The sequence below is a fragment of the Euprymna scolopes genome, chromosome 37, assembly GCF_053919585.1.
Source record: "Euprymna scolopes isolate OS-2025 chromosome 37, ASM5391958v1, whole genome shotgun sequence".
In the NCBI taxonomy this organism is placed as follows: Eukaryota; Metazoa; Mollusca; class Cephalopoda; order Sepiida; family Sepiolidae; genus Euprymna; species Euprymna scolopes.
The window spans coordinates 85,980,170-86,006,302 of NC_136518.1; the positions used below are offsets into that span (position 1 = coordinate 85,980,170).

General features: G+C 34.9%; 1 protein-coding gene across 5 annotated transcripts in view; it reads left to right on the forward strand.

Moving 5' to 3' along the window:
- The first annotated feature begins 768 nt into the window (after window positions 1-768).
- LOC145261277 (alpha-N-acetylglucosaminidase-like) overlaps window positions 769-26,133 on the forward strand; it is a 120,721-nt gene continuing 95,356 nt past the window's right edge. For 2 of the 5 annotated variants that reach the window (XM_080119755.1, XM_080119753.1), the window contains exons 1-2: window positions 11,781-11,939; window positions 24,941-24,983. In XM_080119755.1, coding sequence (XP_079975881.1) covers window positions 11,925-11,939; window positions 24,941-24,983 — 58 coding nt within the window. In that variant the 5' untranslated portion in view covers window positions 11,781-11,924. Of the gene's footprint in view, window positions 866-11,780; window positions 11,940-24,940; window positions 24,984-26,133 lie in introns of those variants that run through there. The other 3 variants (XM_080119754.1, XM_080119756.1, XM_080119752.1) reach the window with 3 other exon arrangements.

Below are 26,133 nucleotides of genomic sequence, written 5' to 3' on the forward strand. Positions count from 1 at the left end.
AGAATATAAAGAATAAATGTAAACAGGGGAGATGCACTATTATTGGTACAAAAAAAATTCCAACATTGTGCATTCGTGCAAATCTTTTGCATCTACAGTTCCTCGCGAATAATTATGCATACAGTTCCCACACTGACATCAAACTGTGCACTTATTGTCTCTATAGACACACGACAGTCCTTATCCATGAAATTCTTTATTTGGCCAATCAATTCTGGTGTTCTGACTTCCTTACTCCTCCCACACTTCTCATCATCTCTCACAGACTCCCTGCCTTCCCTGAATCTCTTATGCCACTCAAAAACTGATGCTCGATTCATGTAAAATGGTCTAAAAGCAGTCTGAAGCATTCCATATGTTTTTGTGGCATTTCCAAGTTTAAAATAGAATTTATTACATATCGTTCTTCTAACGTGCCCTCGCGTCTAGATTGCAATTTTGAAATTCACCAGTTGTGACAGTCTTTAGTAGGATATGTTCCAATTCCTGGTGAAGCTTTTCATTTGAACCTGAAATCATAAAAACTGGTCAGTCATCTTATAATATGTACAGCAATAACATACTGAATTTTCAAGAATCTACGACAATTTTAAATACCCGTACAAAAAAATATGGACACTTATTGACGTCATCTCGTATTTTTTCGTCTTTCCTGCAGTGAAAGGGAGGTAAATACCGGGACTTTCAGGCATCGTAGATCGGCTAGAGAGAGAGAGAGGGAGAGAGAGAGAGAGAGAGAGAGAGAGAGAGAGAGAGAGAGAGAGAGAGAGAGAGAACGCGAACGCGAACGCGAACGCGGTAGAAAGGGGTGAGGACGGCTCTGCACCATCTACGCATGTGCGGGCAAAACAACGCTGCTGACCCGGTAAGATCATATTAAAAAAAAAGAAAAGAAAAATCTAAGTTCGCGTTTTACTTTTGTTTTGATTTTAAAATTTCAGTCCGGTTCAACTTTTCAAATTAATTTAATTTATTATTTTTTTTTATTTTAGTAATTCATAAACTATTTCTATTTCATGCAAAAACTGTTTAGGGAAAAGTAAAACACAGAAAACATTGTGTGATCAATTCCTGGTACTTATGCAGAATAATACGGACCGTGCTGTCTGTGTGTGTGTGTATGTGTGTGTGTGTATGTGTGTGTGTTTGTGTGTGTGTGTATATATATATATATAATATATATATATATATATATATATATACGTATATATATACATATATATACATATACATATATATACATATATATACATATGTATTTATATATATACATATGTATATATACATATATATGCATATGTATATATATAACATATATATACATACATATACACACACACACATATATATACACATATATACATATATATACACATATATATACATATACATATATATATATATATATATATATATATATATATATATATATATATATATATATTTGTGTGTGTACTTTTGTATAGTTTAATCAAAACATTAAAAATTAAAATATTGAAAAAAAAAAAAATTATATTGTACGTACATACTCGTTATGGAATTAAGTTCTCATAAAAAATACAGGTACGCTACAACAGAATACTGACCACTCTAGTTTGTTTTATTTAGGGGTAATGGAGCTCGCTGAAAACGAATCTGATAATCAAACCCGGGGCAAATTTGCCGTTGCATGGTATTAACTCCTGAACCCACGAACTACTTTCCGCCATTTTACAGCTTTCGTTTACGCTACGCGCGAGCGCGCGGTGACATAACCGACATTTGTGGAATGTGCCTTCACGTAGCAAACTGCCTTTTCACATGGCGTACGAATCTTTTGTGGAACATTTAAACTTATACGAAAAAGAAGAAAAGCACTCCAAGTGGGAGAGGGGGTAATGTCGGAAAGACTTTTTTTTCATTGTCCGACAATTTAAAATTCGAAGAAAAAAATTGTCTAAAGCAAAATTAAAAAAAAAATACATTACAGTACTTTTTTTTTTTTTTTTTTTTGTCTTATGTAGTTTTTAATGCGGTTACAAACACATGAGCACCAAACATTGTTATGTTTTTTTTCATTCCTTTTTTTTTGCAGGAGGGGGATTCAATTATAGAACGTGCCCCAACACCTATCCCCTCCCCCAATGTAAACAGTAAAATCTCCGACAAATGTTAAATGGTGTTCTAATCGGTAAATGTCGGTGCATTAATTACAGAAAAACGGGTAATTAAACTGAAGAAGCACCTTTTTTTTTTTTTTGCAGGAGGGTGATTCAATTATAGAACGCGCCCCAATACCTATCCCCTCCCCCAATGTAAACAGTAAAATCTCCGACAAATGTTAAATGGTGTTCTAATCGGTAAATGTCGGTGCATTAATTACAGAAAAACGGGTAATTAAACTGAAGAAGCACCTTTTTCTGTTTACATTGGGGGAGAAGGCGGGGGTGGTGTTGAGGTGCGCGCTCGCCCCAACACCACTCCCGCCTCCTCCCCCAATGTAAACAGAAAGCAGTAAAATTAAAAAAATGTTAAAATGTATTCTAATCGGTAAATGTCGACGCGGAAAAACGGTTAATTAAACTGCACCTGTTAAGCCCCACAAGTTCTATAATTGAGTTCCCCTCCCGCAAAAAAAAAAAAAAAAGAACGAAAAACATAAAAATGCTTGAGCTTATGTTTTTGTAAACCCCATTAAAAACTACGTAAGACAAAAAGAAAAAAAAAATACCCCCCAAAAGTACTGTAATGTATTTTTTAAAATTTTGTTTTAGACAATTTTTTTCTTTGAATTTTAAATTGTCCGCCGCCAATGAACAAAAAAAAAATATTTTTAAACTCTGTTCTTAAAAAAAAAATCTTTCCGACATTAAAAAACGGGGAGTGCTTTTCTTCTTTTTCGTATAAGTTTAAATGTTCCACAAAAGATTCTACGCCATGTGAAAAGGCAGTTTTCTACGTAAAAGCACATTCAACAAACATCGTTTATGTTACCGTGCACTCATGCGTAGCATAAATGGAAGCTGTAAAATGGCTGAAAGTAGTTGGTGGGTTCAGGGGTTAATACCGTGCAAACGGTAAATTTGCCCCGGGTTTGATTATCAGATTCGTTTTCGGGGACCTCTATTACCCCTAAAAAACAAATTAGAGTGGTTGGTGTTCTGTTGTAGCGTATCTGTATATTTACCAAAATTCACTTAATTTGATCAAGTATTTTTTTTTTTTTTTCAGAGGAAAATCAAATTTTAATGAGACCGATCGTATCCCACCATCTTGCCTATATCGCGCAGGTGGAGGAGGGAACGCAAGGGAGATAACTCCAATTACTGTTTAAAGTTTGCCAAATTTTGACGAGATTATTTTGAAACATGGACAGAAAAAAATACCTAGATAAATATTTTAGTTTTTTCACTTATTTTACAGCGTTTTATCTCCTTTTTTAATCCCTTTTCCATTTTGTCCTTCTTTAATTCCTTTTTTGTTTAAAGGGCCCCGCCCCGTCCGTGAAATAAGCAAGATGGCAGGATACGATCGATTTCATTAAAATTTGATTTTCCTCTGTAAAAAAAAAAAAAAAAAAAATACTTGATCAAATTAAGCGAATTTATTTATTTATTTTTATTCATGAGAACCTAATTCTATAACGGGTACGTACAATATTTTTTTTTTTCAATATTTTGATCCCCCGATTTATCGGAGAGGAACCTATGTTTTCAGTGGCGTCCGTGTGGACGATTTCCAGATAACCACCCCTTAGTTTTTCCTGAAATTTTGCCATAAATTGTAATCATTAAATAGATGTGCACAGTAAAAACATTTTTTGCAAAAATTCCCGTTGCGTCCCCAAGAACTCAAAAGAGGTAAAAAATGTCCCAAAATGATAAAAAATGACACGTTTTGCCCCATAACTTTTGATCCACCCATTAGATTTTTCGGAAACTTGGCCAAAATGTGGAGCCCGTTGCCCTTAATATAAATCCAGTATGAGTGACCTTGGCAAAATTCTAGTTTGCGTCCCTGGAGACTTTTAGTGCTAAAAACGCCACTTTCTGTGGTTCTTTTTTCATATTACTCAACCAAAACTTGATATGTCTAACTATATAGTGGGTTTTCATGGTGGTCAACTCAAATATACGTGTGTTAAGGCCTGAAACTGCTCCGTATCCATTTACACTCGGATTCGGCGTCCCAAAGGGCTCAAAAGAGTTCAAAAATGCCCCAAAATGGCGAAAAATGACACTTTTTGCCCCATAGTGTTTTATCCATCCAATAGATTTTCATAAAATTTGACTGAACTGTGGAGGCCATTGTTCTTAATATAAATTCAGTATGGGTGACCCTGGCGAAATTCTTGTTCGCATCCCTCTGGGACTTTTAGGGCTAAAAAAAAACATGCCTTTTTGGAGCTCTTTTTTCATATTACTCAAAAACTTGATATGTATGTCTATATAGTGCTTTTACATGGTGCTGAATTCAAATATACATGTCTTAAGGCATGAAACTGCACCATTTGTCCATTTTCACTGGGATTCGGCATTCCCAGGAGCTCAAAAGGGATCACAAATGCCCCAAAATTGCAAAAAATGACACTTTTTATCTCATAACTTTTGCCCCATCCAGATTCTTCTGAAACTTGGCAAAAATGTGAAGGCAACGTTGGCCCTTCACACTTCTCTCATTCATCATTTCTTCACTATTTTTTGTGGCGTCATCTCACATGCAGCACCAGAGGGGACACGCACATGCGGCTTATTCACTTTTTTAATGTCTCAATTAAACTAAACACGTATCCTATTTCCGACATGACAATTAACATGACTTAATATTGTTTTTGTTTAAAATGATATATTTAAAAAAATCAACTTGTTGACTCTATCTTAACAAGTATCAAAAATAGTTACAAACGCCCCCCTCTCCCCCATGCTAAGAATAGGTGTCTAAATAATAACATTATTTCAGTATGATCCATATTGTACATAATTACACAATAAATATTAACAAAGGAAAACTTTCTTAGAGACCAAATCTACTTTAGTGCTTGTGCATTTATGTTATCGTGCTATTTAAATAAAAAAAAATAGTATTTCCAAGTTAAATCCAATTGTTGTGATATTTTTGCTTATTAAATTGTTAGGTGAAAGTACAAATTAGTTACAAAACACCCTTCTTTTCCCCATGTTAAAAATGGCTTTCTAAATAATGACGTTATTATTTCAGCGCTGTAACATAGATGCATGAGTACCAAATAATTTACTGAGAAAAAAATAAAGGTGCTTATTCAGATTGGCACTTATGGCAGCATTTCAAATTAAAGAAAATCAGAAATGCCTATATGGTGTATGATGAAAAATTTTAAAAATCACGTAATTTGATCAAGTAGTTTTTTTTTTTATTAAAGAAAATCAAATTTTACTGTTTCGATAAGTGTGAAAAAAGCATCTCACAAAGTATCGGACAAGGGCAGACAACCTTAATGTACATAGAACCTGTCAAAACAATCACTGATTACCTCCCCTTATAGTTAAACATGGTCTCGTCTGTCACTTATCGGTAAAAAACGGCAAATTTGTTTTTGTAAAAAAAAAAAATGTGATTCTTGGAATATAAAATCTTCATTCCGGGACAAATAGGGGCAATATAAAAGTTTTTCTTCTGTTTTGTTTATCACTATCTGAGTGCTGTTTTACAATTTGTCATTGTTCTGAGGGAGACAACTCTCTTTTACTAAGAGATTCGTTCATTTTTTTCATTTCATATTTTAGGAGCTAATAATGCTGTCATTAAGTTTACACGAGCGGTTTACAAGAACATACTTTGGTCAATGTGCTCTATTACATCAACTGAAGACGCCTCAACATTTTTCGATAAATTGACGACCTTTATAGGTTTTCAGCTATCCTTAAAAGGAATATCGCAGGGAAAATTAGCACAGACAAATAGTTTTCAGGTTATAAAAACCTGTATTTTCAAATTTAAATCATTGGCAGCCATGTTTGAATAGACGGCATGTGAAAGCGGCAAACCTTCATTTTTTTTTCAGTCCAATTCTGAAAGCCATTCTTAACATGGGGAGGTTGGGGTGTTTATCCCAAAAGTCGTCCTTAACATGAGGAGGTTGGGGTGTTTATCCCAAAAGTCGTTTTTAACATGGGGAGGTTGGGGAGGGTGTTTATTCCGAAAGGCATTTTCTTATTTTTAACCTCCTCATGTTAAGAATGGCTTCCGGCATAAACAGGTTGGACAACCAGTGCACATTGACCGAATTTTTTTGAATTTGAATTCTTGAAAGTATTTTGGGGGGGGGGATTAGCTAGAAATGACGTTAAATAAACGTTTGCATTTCATAGAATTAACTCCACAGTTCGTCTGTGCATGCTCACTTGTGAGATATCCTCTCACCTTGGTTTTGCCGTCGGCAGAATGAAAGAAAACAATCAGAAATCACAACAGGCTCACCTTTAAACTTCAACGTAAATTTTATTAAAGTAAAAAGATGCCAATTGCAAAAAATGTATCATCCTTAGCTATCTGCCGAACAGGGCTGGTAACACCTGGAAAGGGTAATGGTTCATGTTTTATCCTCGCGGGTGCAGGATGCTAAAGTCAGTGAGACATGGAAAGTCAAAGTCAAAATTATACAAGCACTTGCCCGATTCGGACATCTATACAGCTATGCGGATTACCCAATATGTAACTTTGACCTTATTACCAAACGGATGTAAAGAACGCATAACATGGATTTTACCAAGCAAGCTGGATCTAAAAAAACTTTCATATCCTCGAAAGGGTAATGGTTCATGTTTTATCCTCGCGGGTGCAGGATTCAGTAGTCCACACTGTTCGAAGAATAGTTGCAACAGATCGATGAGTTAAGCAATGTCTTCCAAGGATGAATGCTGAGAGTCTGATAGTCATCATGAGGTTCTCTATGAATAACCGTCCGAATGGCAAACAAACGTTAGGTCAAAATGTAGACCTTAATTTCGTCTCGGAGAGTCATTATATAAGTAATGATTCAAGTTAATCAAATTGAAGAGCACAACAGTGTGTGATGAATATAATATTTCGCCCAACATAAGGGCATTGGTGTTCACAAATGATAATAACATTTTGCCCCACATTAGGGCATTAATGCGTCTCAATGAGACAAAGAAATTTTGAGGCTACAAGCCTCGAGTGAGTTTTCGTATGTCCATTTCAATCTGTTGCCTGCGTAAAAACTGGCAGGCTGAAAAGATAAATTTAGCGCCAAGAATACCCTCGGCAGTAACAATCTGATATATCCAAACAAAATCGTGGGCGGTCAAACGGAGCCTACTTATTTTTGCAGAATTTTTTACACACTGAACCATTTCATTAAAACAACAAAGATCGTGGCCAATTCAAACTACTAGACATTATATTGCATAATACAGGTATTTATATCTTGAAAACTATTTGTCTGCGCTAATTTTCCCTGTGGTATTCATTTTCAGCATGCCTAAAAACTTATAAAAGTCGTAATATTTTTAGAAAATGTTGAGGCGTCTTCAGTTTGTTTATTTAAAAAAAAAAAAATGCATTTTTTTTTTTAGCCTTCCAAACGTATTCATTTATATATGTAATTCTCATTTTCAATGAATATCCAATGTTTCAAGTGCAGGTCAAGAAAAAAAAAATGCATTATTTCAATTTGCGTGGCTAATGCGATACCTCTGCTGATGACTGCTTTTTATTTTTTATTTTTAAAAATTAAACCGTTATCAAAACCCACTGAATGACATACTCTCCCTCATAGAATTCCACCATGCAGATAAAAAAAAAAAAAAAAAATAGACTCTTCATTGATAAGGATCGAAATATATCTGATATAAGTTTGTTTATTTAAAAAAAAATGTGTTGTTTTTAGCCTTCAAAAGGTATCCATTTATATACGTAATTCTTATTTTCAATTAATATGCAACACTTCAAGTGCAGGTAAAGAAAAAAATTCATTATATTAAAGAGACTTTATAATATATATATATATATATATATATATATATATATATATATATATATATATATATATTCTTCTGAATAGTTTTTATTTAACAATCAGTTGTTATGGAAACGTGTGATTGTAGGTTTACAAAATATTATTGGCAGTAATATTCTATAAGTTATCCTATCTAAACAAGAATTGCTCGATATGCAAGATAGAGCAAATAAATTAAATTGTAATTCAATGAATTTCAAAAAACTCTGCAAATCCTCCTGCTACAGGACTTCTGATAAATTTATTATTTTGACTTTGACTTTCCATGTCTCACTGACTTTAGCAAATAGGGTGCATACCTTTATAAGTATTTGCTAATATTTTCTCTCCTCTGATGAAATGGTAGACATCGAAACCCTATAGGTTAAGGAGATTAATTTTCTAAAGTATTCTTTGTCTTGCTTAGAATAATAAAAATTCTTTGATATGAAACTCAACCACTTCATTTCAATGAGAGTTTTTTGAAATTCATTGAATTACAATTTAATATATATATATATATATATATATATATATATATATATATATATATATATATATATATATATATATATATATATAGTAGAAATGGTAATTAGTAAAAACTGAAGAAATTGCTCAATACTGTTGTAGAGCAAATATGGGTTTTATGTCTGAGGAAGCTACAGACGGCCAAATAAACGGCCGGGTAGCTGAAACAGTAATATAACTTAACAGAAAGATACAGTAATAAAAAAATTAAACCTATATATATATATGTATATATATATATATATATATATATATATATATATATATATATATATATTATATAATTAAATAAAACTTTAATATATAATTTATATAATTAAATAATTGTTTTTGTCGTAAAACAAGTGTTAAAACTAAATTAATTTTTTAATAAAATATTTGTTTGATTATTTGATAATACAAAAAGTGTTTTTTCTTTTTTTTTTTCTTAAAAGTAATTATTTCGTTTTGTGATAACATAAGACGTTTTCAAACTAAAGTAATTTTTAAAAATAAATATATGGTTTCATTTTTCGTGTTTTGACTCCATTCCGTTCCATAATCAACCATATCCACTTCCTGTAGCTTGAATTTTCCAAGCACTGATCTTAGACATTGCCATGATGTTTTCATTTTGTGACGGGTAATGTACATCAGAAAAACTTGTCTATATTAAAAAAAGATGGTAAAAATGTGCGCACTTGCGTGTACAAAATGGCCACCAGTGATAACATAATAAATTACATTGCTTACTATCTGGAAAACTACTTGTTTGTGCCAAATTTAAATGCGATATTCGTTTTCAGCATGCTCGAAAACCTATACAAGTCATTTTAAAAATGATTGTTAAGGTGGAAAGTTTGTAAAAATTTACCTACTTTTTTTTTTTTTATTAAATCGAATCTCTCTCTGCTATCATATAAAAGGAACTTTGTGTGTGAGTTCATTTCCTATGGACTCGAAAACAGCTGAGCCGATTTTTATGTAATTTTAAGGTACTTTATGTATCTGGCAGTGTTCTTAGATAAATTTTGTATCAGAATGTTTTCGATAAATATCGATAATCAAAATAATACAATAAAAGAAGGAACAGAAGCAATTTTGGCTAAAGTGAACACCTTACACAGCCTAACATCGCGTGTGTATCGACTCGCCACAAATATTTAAAGTAGCTGTACAAGGAATGTTTCAGTTGCACGTACAGCTGTTGTCTACACCCACACAATTTCTGTGCACAAAACTAAAAACTTGTCTTGTTTCACCGACATAGCTGAAAGCACCACATGTGATAAAGATGTTTATTTTTTTTTTATCCAATCGGATTATGAAGAAAGCAAATTTTAAAATATTTTTCTGACAGCCTCTGCTGGAGCCGGTTTTAAACCTATAAAAACCAGCATGCCATAATTACTGACTCCGTCGAGGTCGACGTTAAACAACCAACATTGTTTCGCGTGCGTCATGCATCTAAATTATCCACGTAGAATACCAGATAAGTGAGAATTAACACTTCTTCTTCTTGTTTCATTTTGTTTCATATTAACGTCTGAATCACACTGGATTAACAATACTGAACTAATATAACGGATTTTAATACCGTTTTAAAAAGACAAAGAAGAAATATTTTATATCTTAAAAAAACATTTTGCCTCAGTCAGAGAAAGATTTCTCTCTCCTGCTTTTCATTAAAGATATATTGTGAGAAATTCTAGTTACAATGCCATTTCATGTTTGAAGCTGCCTCCGCACAATTCTAGTAGGCAGCCTGTCATTGGTTAATTTGTATGGGCTAAGATAATTACTTGGCACCTGTTTTGTAAACATCCATTTTGTTTTCAGTCTATGAAAATCTCCGGCAAGAGAGAGACTCACCAAAAGTCGGCTCCGAGAAGAATGCCTAGTTGAGAATGGAGCCGCAACAATTTTTTCATATTTCTATCACCTAAATGTTTGAACTTTTCTCAATTCAATTAGAATCCAAAAGGGCTCGATTTATGCCTAATTAAAGGCACCAGAACTCTTGTCGAGAACATCATGAATTATCATGGACCTTTTCGAAGGAAAACCACACTACCACTCCAACAAAAGGAGTTAACTACTGGCTCTCAATTTGGGAGGCAAAACTGACCCACCGTTTTGCAAGGACTGCACCCGGACCAATAACCTTTCTTTAGTATATAACAATAAAATTTGAGTTTAAAGATATGATTTTGTAATTGTGGAATTATTTTTGCCTCTGCCAGAGAGGACTAAGTTTGTGAGATTAATTTCTCACAATATATAGAGTCCTAGCGACCATACAAGAAGTTACAAACATTAATTTTATGCCAAAATATTCCTTTCCAGAACATTTTTACATACTTAAACTTTGAACGATTTATTCATTATCACCTTGACTCGTGTGATGAATCAGCACGCGCACATATAAAAATATATCAACTAATAAGATGAGTCATGAGTTCTTTCTGTTGTTAAAGAAAAGTCAAATATTGAACTTTTAAAATCGTTTCTTAATGCTGTTTCTGACAACCTTTTTTATTTTTATTTTTTGTTAGAGGTTGGAAACTATTTACCTATGCTCACATCACGACTGTGATACTAGGCATCGGTGAATAATGTCGACCAAGCCCCCATAAGTGCTTTTGAGAAGTAGGATGCTTGATTTTTGTATTTTAAACTTTAATTCAAGACATTATATATAAAAATTATTTTATAAATTCAACAGTATGTTCTCTACAGTGCAATGTAGACTACAATATATTGTGGGCTAAGTCTCTGCAGAGAGGTATTTAAAGCTTCCTTATAGTGCACCGCGATCAGTTCCCGACTAGAACAGGCAATCAATCGATATGATTGAAAAATGGGCTTTTTCATCGATTTCGATGACAATAAAAATATGGGAGTGTGAAACATTCGTTGATCATCACTCAATCCCGGGCAACGTCGTGTCACCCTGCTAGTTCTAAATAAGAACCCTAACTTACCAGATTGAACTATGGATTTAACCGCAAGATTTTTTAGTCCTTAACGTTCAGATACAAATTGTTACGTAAAATCGTTACTGAATGAGTGAATGATATCTTTAAACTAACAATTGTCACCTGATCATCAATCGATTAGCCTAATCGATATTTTCAATCGATATGCCCAAGTTCAAAGTTTCTCAATTCGAAACAATCTAAAAAATTAAAAACAACTAAAAAAAAAAAAAAAAGAAAGTCTTTTTTTTTCCTGTTCGGAAAACAAAACTGGACTTTGACCTCTCATATAAATAAGAATAAAGGAATAATTTATTCTCAAACACGATTGTTACCGAACAAGAAAAGACGATCATTTTTTCAATTTGAATTTTATTATTTCCCAGTTTTTCTCATTTTAATTTGTTTTTATGTTTAAAACAGCTGATTATTCCCAGACAGTGAAATAAGTTGGTTTTGAAATGAAACTTTTTTACGTAAGTAATCGTTTTTCTTTTCTTTTGTTTTATTTTTTTTGTTTTGTTTATTTGTGTATTTGGTGCTTATATAGATCATCCCCCATGGCCTGCTACATTGGTTCACCCAAAATCCAGTAATGAGTTGAAACAACCCCCGAAATTGTAATTCCATAGAATCATTCGGCGATTCAGAAGCATAGGCGACCCTAAGTGCGACAGTACCGGTGTCAGGTGAAAATCTAGCCTCGATGTGAAAATGTTCCGATTACCAAACTACAAAAATTTACTTCCTATTTATTTAAAATCTGTAAAATATATTTAAAAAATAAAATAAAAACGTCTTCAAAAGTTTCACGTATTTTTTTTCATGTCAATTTTCTTATTTATTTTAAACTAAAACAAAAAGTTCGGTTTGTTAATGGGGACATTTCACATCGGTCGTACTGAGGGTCGCCTATGCTTCTGAATCGCCATGATCGGCACTTCTACACTATTAGGACGAAATTTCGAAAATCGAAATACTGAATTTCACATGAAAACAATAATATCTACGTATTCCTCGTATTTTTAAGATGATTATATAAAATAATTACGAAAATCGATAAGGTAGAAAATTATTAATTAAATAAATAAAAAATAGAATTTGATGAAAACGATCGTAAGACACAGAAGGGTACTTGTACAGTTTAATCAAGACATTCAAAAATGAAAATATGGAAAAAAAGGTTATATTGTACGTATTCGGTATGGAACGAAGTTATCGGGGGGGGGGGGAATTCACTTAATTTCATCAAGTAGTTTTTATTTTACAGCGAAAAAAACAATTTGTTATGATACCGAGCAAAAGGTTCGATTTTTAGGAAGAAAAGCTAGTATTAAAGATGGGGTGGGAATGTCGGCGCTTTAACTAGAGTTATCTCCCCGTGGTGTGTTCAACAAATTTCATAATGGCTGACTTCAACGCGCTCTCTGAGAGCGCGTTGAAGTCAGCCATTTTGGAAAGTCTCATAAAAACGTGTTTTTCTGCTGTAAAATAAAAACTCGATCAAATTAAATGAAATTTTTTTTTCGGAGATATTCAGTTCAAAACAGATACTTACAATATAACCTTTTTTTTTTTTTTTTTTTTTTGGATATTTTCATTTTTTAATGCCTTAATTAAACTGTACAAGGACAACAGGGGAGTTGAAAAGGGAGGTAATTTTCCGTTTTTATTTAAACAAGATGGCAGAAATTTTTTTATCTGCTAACACGATTAAAGTTGTTTTTTTTTTGTTTTTTTTAAATAATTCAGTAATATTCAGGTAATTTTGACTGCATAATTTGGAAGTTACCATTGTAATTTATTAGAATTGATAAAAAACAAACAAACAAATCAATAGAAGCCATTGTTTTTTTTTTACCTGAAAACTCCATTTATCGACCACAGAATTTCGCCCTAAGAGTGTAAAAGCACTAAAATACCAATGAAATTCGAGTTCCTGAAAGGAAACCCGAAAAATAAACAAAAAACAAAACAAGCAAGCACAAACACAAGCACTGATTTATTTACCCATCGTTGAATTGTTTTAATTTTTATTTGTTTTTATAAATTCCTGCATTTTACGAGGTAATCGGTGCTTATTCAGAATTAGTAAAAAAAAAAATCTTTAAGATCTATAGGTAGCTCCAACGCGCGCCACAGTTGCCCCCCCCCGTACATAACACGATGTAATTATAATTTAATATCATCCTAACTTTTTTACCATTTTAAAAAGAAGAAACTTCAAATAAACTGCTAATATTTTAAAAATAGTTTTTACAGCATACAAAACTAATGAAAATGCGAGACAAAAATCATGTTTACATTATCGATGCTTTAAAACAACATTCCTATGCCCCCCCCCTTCTTATAGAAAAATTAAAGCACCGTTGGTGTTGTTGCTTTTGTTGCCCAACGGCCCCAACCCCCAATTTCCTTATGTTAAGAATGGCTTTTGGAATAGACACCCCCAACCTCTTCATGTTAAAAACGGCTTTCGGAATAGACATCCCATTTTGGCAGTGGGGGTGGTTGTCAAAATATTTGCCACAAGTGAACCTTGATAATCGGTGTCAGTATCCCCACACACAAATACTATGAACCAACAAAGAAATTTGGGGGTGACAGTGTTGGTCAGATATAATTAGGTTTGTTTCTCACCCATGCGTATTAATCTGGTGGCCAATGATTTTAAAGTACATAATACAGGGCTTTATATCGTGAAAACTACTTGCATCTGTCAAAAATATAAATGAGATTTACTTAAGCAGCGTAGTGGAAAACCTATAAAAGTCGTCATTTTAAAGGAAAGTATGTAGGTGGATCTAAGGTAAAAACTTGTCTTTTAAAAAAACAATTGGTCTAAAATCAAACTGGTCCCCCCCTCGTAAAAAAAATGAAGTATGGTTATTGTTGTTGTTGCTCAACCATCAACCTCCTTATGTTAAGAACGGGTTTCGGAATGGTCACTCGCAACATCCCCATGTTAAGAACGGCTCTCAGAATATACACCCCATCCTGTGAGTGAAGTGTTTGTCAAAATATTTGCTCCAAGTTTAACCTTGATATTCGCTGTCAGGATCCTGACGCGCAAATACTATGAACCAACGAAGAAATGACATAATCATTTTAAAGAAAATATTAATGTTATGTTTCAGGATATTTTTTTTTCAGGGGGGGGGTATCTGTGTGATGTTAATGTGTACATAGGTATAGAAAAAATATAAATAATATATAAATAAACATATAAATAAAAAAACGTATAAAAAAGAAAACGGCCTGTTATAAAACAAACTAAAAGAAAAAAACAAACAAAAACATAGCATTGTTGCCGTTTTGTTAAGGAGACTCGAAAGCGAAAAAAACAATGTTGTAAATGTTATGTTTTTTGTTTCAGGGATTGATTTTTTTTTTTTTTGTAGGGTGGGGGTAGTTGCGTGGTGATAATGTGTGTGTAGTTAATTGTGAGAGTATAAGTACATAAATATATGATTATGAGTGGTTAATATTTTTGTATTTGGTTTAATATTCATAAAACTATTGCTTCGTGTGAAGAGAGCCACCATATTTGTAAAGGCATGATGCGTTTTTTTTTCCTAATAATGTGTGTAATTCAGAATAATCGATTTTTCAGCTTCCAGCCAATGAGAGTTATCAGAATTTTAGAAGGGAGAAATTATTATTTTCAAATCAGGAAATGGAAAGATAATTGTATGTCTATGAGTGTATGATCCAGTTACGAAGGGTGCCACCAGGACAATATAGTTAGAATGTGTATATTTATTCCTGGTTTTGATTGGGTGTGGTAGGAGGACTTTAGATTTAGAGAGAAAAAATAGGAACTACTTTGTCTAAAGGTGGTGTGATTGTGATGATGTTGTTCCTAAGATGAAATGTAGGATTTTATTATAATGACTAACTGTATCTAAAATGTCGTTTTAAAGTTACATAAGATAGTGGCTAATAATTTGGACATAATAAATTTCTACGTGGCATATGTTGTTGCAAACCTACAGTATTTTGGTCCAGAGGGGAATTTCTGCAATCCAAATTTTATATAGGAGAAAAGTTATATTGTATGGACCCATTTGGATTAGAAAGATATCTTGAAAAAAATGTCAGAAATGGCGCTGAAACGGTTCCAAGCCACTTAATCCACACTGGGAAGAGACAAGCTCCCAGACTTAGGGTCAATCACCCTAACTTTACTAATAGAAGCCACCAGTCCCGGAGCATTTGCATTTTGAGTCAGAAATTTATGATTGATCAGAGTTTTGTAAGTTTCTTTTGGCTTGAAATGATCTCTACTTTCCAGTGAAGTTAAGAGATCAAAAGTAACGTGGGGAGAGCAACAACCTGTCTGACCAGATCCTCTCCTCCACCAGGATCCTCATCGAAGAAACAGCCCAGTCCCAGCAACCAAACGAGACCCAGAGCATACAAATTGCGTGACATCATTTGCTCTACGTCATTTGGAGAGAGGGGGATACAGCCTAGGTGCGTTGAACTTTCTTCTTGCGAAGGAAGAAGTTTTATGGACTATAAAATTCACAAGTGGTCCCTAGATGCTTGTAACTGACATGACAGGATTGGTGCCACATTCAAATATAAACAGTTTATACACTACAGCATCTAAATATTGTCTTGTGCTTGTTGAAATAAAGTTTCTGTTAATATAAAAGGGATTTTTTTTTTTTTCATTACATTTTCACCCCAAACAAAGCATGTTGCCACTATGATGTAGGGGGCTACTATCAGGGACATAAGCTACAGGGGTACTATGTAGGGAGTTGGGCAGCAAGATGTTTGTTCACGTGACACTTGAACTTCTGCATGTCAATACAGTTGGGGAAGCAGGGACCTGGAAGGGAATTCCAAAGTCTAGCGGTTCTGGGGAAGAAACTACTGGAGTAGAAGGCTCCCTTTCATCTAGGGATCTCTACTGTGAAGGGGTGTGATTTAGCTGCTTGTCAGGTTTGTCGGGCTATTTATATCGAGGGGGTACAAGTGCTTGCAGTTTGTCAGAGCATTCACCGTTAAAGTACTTGTAGAACAGGCAGAAGGATGCAACATTTCGTCGATGGGACAGAGGCTGAAGCCTAGATGACAGTTCAGGACCTATCAGGTTGGCGATTCTCTTTTGAACCTTGTCTAGGAGCGAGAGACTGGTAGCAGATGCACCAGCCCTAATATGGCAACAATACTCCATACATGGGCGAATGGTGGCCTTATAGAGGTACAGGATACTTTTGAGCGTTAGTAGTTTTCTAGCACGTTAGAGAGAACCTACCTTTTTCGCAGCGGTCCTGGCAATACTCTCAATGTAATTGTTCCAACTCATGTTTCCTGTGAACGTTAAGCCGAGGAGTTTAAAAGATGTACTTTCAGATAAAGAGTCTTTGGCCATTGCTATTGGTGGTAGAGAAGGTTTCTTGTAATTATTGAAGGAAACAAGTTTAGTCTTGGCAGCATTGAGTGTGACCATCCATTTTTGTCCCTATTCCACTACATCTGAGGTTATCCTCTAGTGTTTCTGCCATGTGTTTATTTGTTTTCCTGTCGTGTCTGTTATAGAGCATGGTGTCATCAGCATATATAGCCATCTCACAGACAATTTTGTCAGGGAGGTAATTTATGAATATTAGGAATAATAGAGGTCTAAGGATAGACCCTTGAGGCAGTCCCGCATTTATATGAATATAAAACAAGGAAGATACTTCTTCATATGACGTGATCTACAAAGGAAGAACAAGTATTAGTATTGAAGAACGAATACATTAATTCCCCCAATACGATAAAAACGGACGTGTGCTTTCAGGATCAGATAAAAAGAGATGTACAAACATTTTTTTCTATTGCATTTTCACCCCAAATAAGGCACAGTGCCACTTGGATGTAGGGGGCTACTATCGGGGACATAATTTGAAGGGATACTATGTAGGGAGTTGAGCAGCAAGATGTCTGCTTACATTACACTGTCAGTACATTCACGGAAACAGGAATCCAGAAGGGAATTCTAAAGTCTAGCAGCCTTAGGTAAGAAACTATTAGAGTAGAAGGCTTGCAAACTCTACTGTGTAGAGGTGGGATTTTGCTGTTTGACGGGAGTATTTACGTCGAGGTAGTATGGGGACTTGTAGTTCGTCAGAGCACCTACAATTAAAATACTTGTAAAACATGCAGAGGAATTCAATATTTTGTTGATGGGACAGAGGTTGAAGCCTAGCTGACAGTTTGGGACCTATTGAACCCTATCCAGTGTTGTATAGTTGATGAGTAGAAGAGAAATTATTTGTCTATCTATCTATGGAAAGTTTATCTATTGATCTGTTTAGCTGTATAGCTATCTATCTATCTAACTGGAGAAGTAAACGAGATGTGGAGATATGTTTTGATAAGGTTATCAAAGCATATCAAAACAAGTCAAACTTGGTGAACTGGTCAAGTTTGCACCGGAAGCTCTGAACAAGATCGGAAGTTGATGTGTCTGGTTTGCTGGTCATATTGTTTGAGTTGGAATTTGGACGCTAAACAGAGCTAACAGGTTAACGGACCCCCCCCCCAAGCTGGGGTAAGGTGGAGGAGCTAACATGTCTCAAAATGGAGATTGAGAAACCCAGAAGCCAGAGATACTCACTTTCCATTCTTCTGCATATTGACACCTGGGAAGTGAATAAAATTATATAAAACAAATCATTGTCTTGGATCTTTTGAAACGTATTCATCCAAACAGGTTCCAGCTTCTCCAAAAACAGATGGAATTCTCAGGTAGACTAAAAGACAGAGGGCCAATGACGCAGTTGAAAAGGCATGTCGAAAATACATGTTTAACACACGCACGCATATCAACACTTAGACTGCTCAAGTATGTACACATCACAAACCCAAGTAGGTCACAAAACGAAATATATACACATGTACATTTTAAATAGTAAAATATATACATTGGTCATATAAACGCCATCCCCCAATATGAGTTATGTTTAATCTGGTGCTGTTCGAATAAGGCAACATATCATATATTGATTTAGTGCCAACCAACCAACATGTGTGTGTGTAATATATATATATATATATATATATATATATATACACACAATATTTGCCTTTCTGATACCCTACAATATAACACCAGGAGTGAGAGACTAGTAATACGAGGGGCGTGCAATAAGTAATGCTCCTGACTCACTTCCCATAGTAGTAGAGCAACGAAACTTGGCACAGTTACTAGTCTTTCTCTACATAGAAACCACCCAGAGTTATGCATTTCTCCCATCGTTTGATGCAGCTCTGGAGACCGTTTTTGTAGAACACCCCAAGTTGGTCCTCCAACCACGACGTGACTTCAGAAATCAAGGCTGTATCATCTGGGAAACGCTTTCCTTTCAAAAACAACTTCATGGCTGGGAAGAGGTGAAAGTCAGAGGGTGCAAGGTCAGGAGAGTAGGGAGGATGGCTGAGGATTTCATAACCACACGCCCATGCTTCTGATCTGGCGACATGCGAGTTGTGGATGGGAGCGTTCTCCTGCAGGAGGAGGTTACCTTTGCTGATCTTGCCCCGCCTCTTGATTTTGATAGCTTCCCTTAATTTCCTCAAAAGTGAAGCATAATAGGCTCCTGTTATCGTGGTACACTTTGCCAGGAAATCTGTCATCACTACTCTGTCCTGGTCCCAGAAGACTGTGAGCCTGACCTTGCCAACGGAGGGCTGCACCCTTGACTTCTTTGGAGGTGGTGAGTCCAAGTGCTTCCACTGCATTGACTGGGCTTTGGTCTCTGGATCATAGTGATGGACCCAGGTTTCATCCTGTGTAATCAGTCTTTTGAAAAACTTTGACTCATCTTCTTGGCACATCTCCAAATTCATCCTCGAGCACTCGACGTGTTCTCACTTCTGGAATGGTGTGAGCAACCTGGGAATCCATCTGGCAGACACCTTATGCATATGCAAATGGTCATGAATGATAGTTTCCACAGACCCTGTACTAATCTTGACATCTTGGGCTATTTGGCGAATAGTAATGTGCCGATCTTCCAAAATGGCAACCTCAACTTGACGGACAGATGCCTCATCAATGGCAGAAGGGGCGGGGGCGACCAGGTCTGGGAGCTGTTTCCACAGACTTACGGCCATGTGTGAATTCACGATACCAGCATTTTACAAGGTCATATGATGGGGCATTATCACCATAAGTTTTTTTCATTTCATCAAAAGTCTCCTGTGGTGTGCGTCCTTTCAAATACAAAAACCGGATCACTGCTTGACATTCAGCAGGCTCCATTTCACACCTGACTCGGTTCAAAAACCTGTAAAACAGAAACCACAATTAGTTCAGAGCTGTAATTTGCCACATAACCCGTGTTAACGAGCATCTCTCCCCCTCCTCTCTGGCTTTCTTACTCTTTCTATTTTCTTTCTCTGTGTCTCTATAAGAGAATAGAGAAGGGAGAGAGAGAGAGAGAGAGAGAGAGAGAGAGAGGTGAGTAAACGTGGAGGTAGACACGTTTACCAGAACCAAAGGTCAGCTGACCAAATTACGTATGTGTGACGTGGTTGGCTAGATCTGTGAGATTTGATTTGAGCTTTGAAGAAGACGGACGTTCTTCCGTGGTCTCCCCCTCCTGACTGGGGAGGGGGGAGACTAACGCTGACGTGTGTGAAGAAGAGCCCACACAAGCGATTTCACTTCCACTTCTGCAGAACCTCTGGGGAAAGTGAAATAAAAAACTATAAAACCATTTCATCGTCTTGGAGTGATAAATCTTCGTCAAACAGGTATCAAGTCTCCCTCCAGGATGAGAAATTTCCACATGGTTCAACAGCGAGAAGCAGAGGTAGGTTCAGAAATTACATGTCACACACACGATTCCCTTTATGATAATCAAACACACAACCATTTATATTAGAGACAATCACACGGAATCTTTCTTATGTTATATAGAAAACGTAAAAAGTGCCCCTAAATGAAGAACTCTATATAACATATTCAAATGTAACGAAAGCTCAATTTGGTACCCCTCAAGAATAACCTCGATGATTGAATATATAACTATTCAATTTGGTGCCTTAACTGACCAGACCACCTAGCAAGGGTGGGTTTAAAAGAAAAAAAAGAACTTTGATTACCACGGGGAAAAAAAGGACGAAAAAAAAGACAAGAAAAACACAATAAAATGTCTGAAAAAAAAAAAAGAAAAAGAAAAAAAAGAAAGAACAGTAGAAAAAAAAATACAAATCAACACACACACACAACGTAGGGTCCATTAAAACACTAGGCGAATTAGAAAAATAATTAAGAAAAAAAAAGAAAAAAAAAGAAAAGCAATACACACGTACAACCTTTTCACGAAGAAAGAAAAGGAAGACATACACACAGATGTAAAACTTTATATATAGAAAATAGTTAAAAAAAAATGTTTATCGTATTGGGAATTAGCTCGTTATGAACGAAGAAAAATATCACTTAATGTAAAAGTTAGAAGGGAAAAACAAAGAATGAGTCTTTCAGTTTACCAAAAAGATAAACATGTCAATCACAAATTTGTGTTATGAATATTTTGTGTCATTTTTAAACTGTGAACTAAATGTAACTTTTAATGAAAAACAATATGTACTGTTGTAGAAAAGACAATGGTCATGTCCTGTAAAATGATTTTTTTTTCTTTTTCGCTGATTGTGCGAATTTTTCGTAGGAATTTTTTTTTTTTTGATGATGTGGTCAAAAGGAGTATCCACGAATCTGTGTTTTGTTATTTGGAATTTTGTTGTTAGTGAGATGGGACTTTGTGATTGCTTATAGGATATTTTTGTATTTTTTAATTTATTATTTTTATGTAATTGATGTGTTGTCAAACGGTATTGGCAGAATTTTCTTGTTCTTTGACATGTATTTTTTTTCGCAGAATGGTGAGGTGAAATCTTTGCTTGTGGGGTCTATTGAAATAATGATTAATAAAAGAAAGAACGTGTTGCTAATTAATTAATTAATAATCATAATAGTAATAATAAAATAGGGAAAAAGAGAAAGAAATAAGATTTAAACAGTGTAATAAATGATTAAAAAAAAAAAAAAAGTTTCGGAAGAGTCAAAGGTTCAGTCGGTATTAATTTTAATTTTCGAAAAGTAGAATAAATGTTCTATTCGACATGAGTGACGTTTTGACCACATAAGTAAGGAAAAAAAAAAAGGGATAAATATAGGGTTAAATAAACTATATGAAGAAATGAAAGAAAAAAGTGGGGCGTGAATGGAATTTAATTTCTGTGGCAAGCATGTTAGAATTTTGAAGAGGTGTTGAATTACATGGGTAGTTATTAATTTCATTATTCTCGGGAAATGATTCGAATTTTATTTTTTTTATCGTGATTTCTGTTGATTTCGAGTAGAATCAACATGGAGCAAGTTTGAGTACTTCATGTGTGAAATCCGATGTTTTCCGTGAAGCTATGTGTCTTCAAGGCAGGTTGCGCTTACCGACTTTGGAAAAAAAAAAAGTTTTTTCTGACATAGCAGTAAACGGAATGTATTCTGTCCAGCGTGAGCGGATCTAGTTGTAATCAACTTCAGAGAGCAAATGAAATGCACTCTGACATGGCGTAAGGGGCAGAGGGGGAGCAATGGCTGACGTGGCCATTATGTGACGAATCGCTCAAGAGAAGATGAATGAAATATGTATGCAAGTACTTAGGAAAATAGAAGGCTACCCACCATATGGAATGTTAAGAGGTTTTTTGTTTCCCACAAAATACTAGTAATAAGAGTAGGCTTATGATGAATAGGATAAGGCTTGGGATGGAAAAATTTTTTAAAGTGTAAAAAAAAAGAAAAAAAAAAAAAAAAACCATGCTGGGTGAATTTAATTAGTATTATTAAATTAAATTATTTTGGAATAGATTTGGTTGGTTTAGTTATATTTTAGGGACGTTTAGCGCGTAGTTGCATTTTTTTCATGAGAATTACAAGGCGATTAGGCTGTAGAAAGCAGTTTTTTCTGTTGTTTTATTTTTTTTATAAGCCACGGTATTGTCACAAATTAGAAAATTTGGCAGGGGAAATACTACTTTAGAGTAATGAGTACCCTGTTAAAACAATACTAGTGGTTCCAGTGAGTTGGAAGATGCCACGTAGGCCCAAGCAACGGCAATAAGTCTTGTCCAACAAAAGTCTGGCGTGCGAGGTCGCGATAATTCCTCAGGGTACGGAGCGACTGGACAGTCGGTACCAAGCCTAATCACGGGGAGATAGAAGAAAGGGAAAGATGCAGATTACGTAAGGGACAAGATAGAGCCTTATTATTTTTTTATTTTTTTAGAGGAATGTGTGAGGGATATCTGGGTTGGAATCTTGGGACTTGCTGGGAATGCGGAAAAATCACAAAGGGAAAGCTACTTAGTTAGAAATCGATGCGCAAGTAAGCTTTGGCGCATTAGTTAGGGAGTGATGATTCCGTATCTTGTCGGGTTCCAGGAACTCAAACAGGCTCCGAGTGAATCAGTGTGAAGGCGTATCTTGGCTTAGACCAACCAAGGAAGTTAGTAGAAGAGCTTTGTGAAGTCCCGAAGTAGTAGATAGAATAGAACAAAGCTCCAGTAATAGGACCACTCAGAGAAAGACGTCAGGGCATTACAGTAAAGGAAAAAAAACTGGGACTTAGGCCTATGCTGAAAGTCGAGAACGCGAGTGGGATGGTTGGGTCGGTAGAGCATCAGACTTTTAATCTGAGGGTCTGGGGTTCGAGTCCCCATGCGATAAAGCTACCACCAACATGGAGCATCCGACGTTCTGGTCGTAATTGCGATATGCTGGCCCCATTTCGAAAAAGTGATCGAAAATGGAGTCTCCATTTGTTTGGCCAAGTGGTCCAAATAAAGAGCAGAGTCAGTGGAAAATATCCAACAATGCGACCACCTAGACAAGATGTATATCTGCAAAGCTGTATCTTTGTCTAATTTGGAAGCAAGTTAATGTCGAGGAGAGACTTTCGAGAAGCAGCAGAAGGGTTGATAGTGTAGTAGAAGAGTACTGGTGCCTGATATTTCTTGGAAAAGGGGTGAGTCCGGAAAGTGAAAAAATAAAGATGTACTTCGGACATAATTATTTTTTTTTAGTTAGTTAGTTATTAAAAATGTATGGCTTGCCATACATTTTGATAAAAAAGGGATGGAGGAATGTTAACGAGCATCTCTCCCCCTCCTCTCTGGCTTTCTTACTCTTTCTATTTTCTTTCTCTGTGTCTCTATAAGAGAATAGAGAAGGGAGAGAGAGAGAGAGAGAGAGAGAGAGAGAGGTGAGTAAACGTGGAGGTAGACACGTTTACCAGAACCAAAGGTCAGCCGACCAAATTACGTATGTGTGACGTGGTTGGCTAGATCTGTGAGATTTGATTTGAGCTTTGAAGAAGACGGACGTTCTTCCGTGGTCTCCCCCTCCTGACTGGGGAGGGGGGAGACTAACGCTGACGTGTGTGAAGAAGAGCCCACACAAGCGATTTCACTTCCACTTCTGCAGAACCTCTGGGGAAAGTGAAATAAAAAACTATAAAACCATTTCATCGTCTTGGAGTGATAAATCTTCGTCAAACAGGTATCAAGTCTCCCTCCAGGATGAGAAATTTCCACATGGTTCAACAGCGAGAAGCAGAGGTAGGTTCAGAAATTACATGTCACACACACGATTCCCTTTATGATAATCAAACACACAACCATTTATATTAGAGACAATCACACGGAATCTTTCTTATGTTATATAGAAAACGTAAAAAGTGCCCCTAAATGAAGAACTCTATATAACATATTCAAATGTAACGAAAGCTCAATTTGGTACCTCTCAAGGATAACCTCGATGATTGAATATATAACACCCGTAGAGATATAAATCATTGCACATGCAAAATTTCAGCTAGATCAGACTACTGGAAGTGGGTCAGGGGCATTACTTATTGCACACCCCTCGTAGATGCACCAGCTCAAATGTGACAACAATACTCCATACATGGGCGAATGGTGGCCTTGTAGAGGTACAGGATATTCTCAGGCATAAGTTACTTTCTAGCACAGAGAGAGCTCACCTTTGTATCTTCTGGGAGCTGGGACACCTGCGTCTCGACAAGGGAATCTAAAGTAGTTGTTACCAGATTTTGTGAAAGCCATCCTAAGATGGCAGTTGGTTAGATTGCTAGCATTTTAAATTTCCAGCTTCAATTGAATGAGATATTTGACTTTTAGGACAGGAAAGCACATTCTCTCATTGGCCAGTATAATCAAAGAGACATGACTGATAATTCTGGAGCAAACATATCTATTCTTATTTTTATAAAAAATATTTTTAGTTTTATTATTTTTTATCACTTTTTAACCTATTTTTTTTTTCTAATTTTTGAAAATAATTTCTGAACGTTGTCTTTTTGTATTCGAAGCTTAATATTATTAAAAAAATGTTTTTCATTAAAAATAATTCTTGAAATTTCTAAAATATCTGGTTCATCTTTTTTTTCAGTTACTGCTGGTCCTTTATGTGGCCAGGAGTGAGGGACACAATGGTAAGTACTACTTAATTTTATGTTTTTATATAAAATCCACTAGCTGTATTTATCCGATGTTGCTTGGGTGGAAACATAATGTTGGCTCATAGAAAAATAATTCAAAATAGATTAAAAATTACATTTGATTTCAGGAAACATGGTGCAATATGACAGGAGTTTGAAACCTCTGTAAGATATGTTTGGATTTGTGTGTGTGTGTGTGTGTGTGTGTGTACACTATATATATATATATATATATATATATATTAAGTAATGTGATTTATAATTTAAAAGTTTTAAAATTTTTAAAATTTAAAAATCAAAATTTAATTAAATTAAAAATCAGTTTCATAAGAAGGAACAACAACAAAGTCAATTATCTGTACGATCGTTTCGGAAATCCGTGCTTTTTATTTGTGGTATACATGAAGTCACGTAGAATAATTATACATAGTTTTTTTGGTAAGCACGGTCTCCTCATCAGCAAATTTAGGAGGATTTCTATTGAATTGAAAAGACACCAAAAATAAACCTAGCATTAAAAGTAAGGCAGATGAATCTGAAAAATTGAAGTAAAAGGTTTGGATATAAAATTTATAAGAAAATTAATAAGGAAATTGGTATAGGTTAGAGATAGAAATGAGTAGAAAAAATATATATATTTTTGAATTTACATAATAAATTTGATTTAAAAATATATAGATATATAATTACCTTTTGGTTTTTCTTTTTTTGAAATCAGGAACTGTATTTAAAGTAGTCATTTAGATGTTTGCTATAGCTTTTTATTTTATTGAATGATGAATTTTAAAAGGGCGACGCTCGTGCAGTAAATTGTTTCCGTTAGTGTATTTTGATTTAGAGACGCTACAGTTAATATCTATAGAGAGAGAGTTTTTTTTTTTTTTTTTTTTTTTTTTTTTTTTGCAAGTTTTTAAGGGGAGATAATTGTCATGGCTTTATTTATTATTTGATTTACGAGTCTAAGGGCGGTAATTGGTTTAACTTAATTTATTAAAAAAAAAAAAAAAAAAAAAAATCTATTTTTACTAATGAGTAATTTTTAATGATTTAAGGTGGTTTATATTTATTAAATTTAAACCAACGTTTATGATTACACGATAGAAGCTCGTGTCTTGAATTTACTAGTTTGGTTGTGCTTTTTATA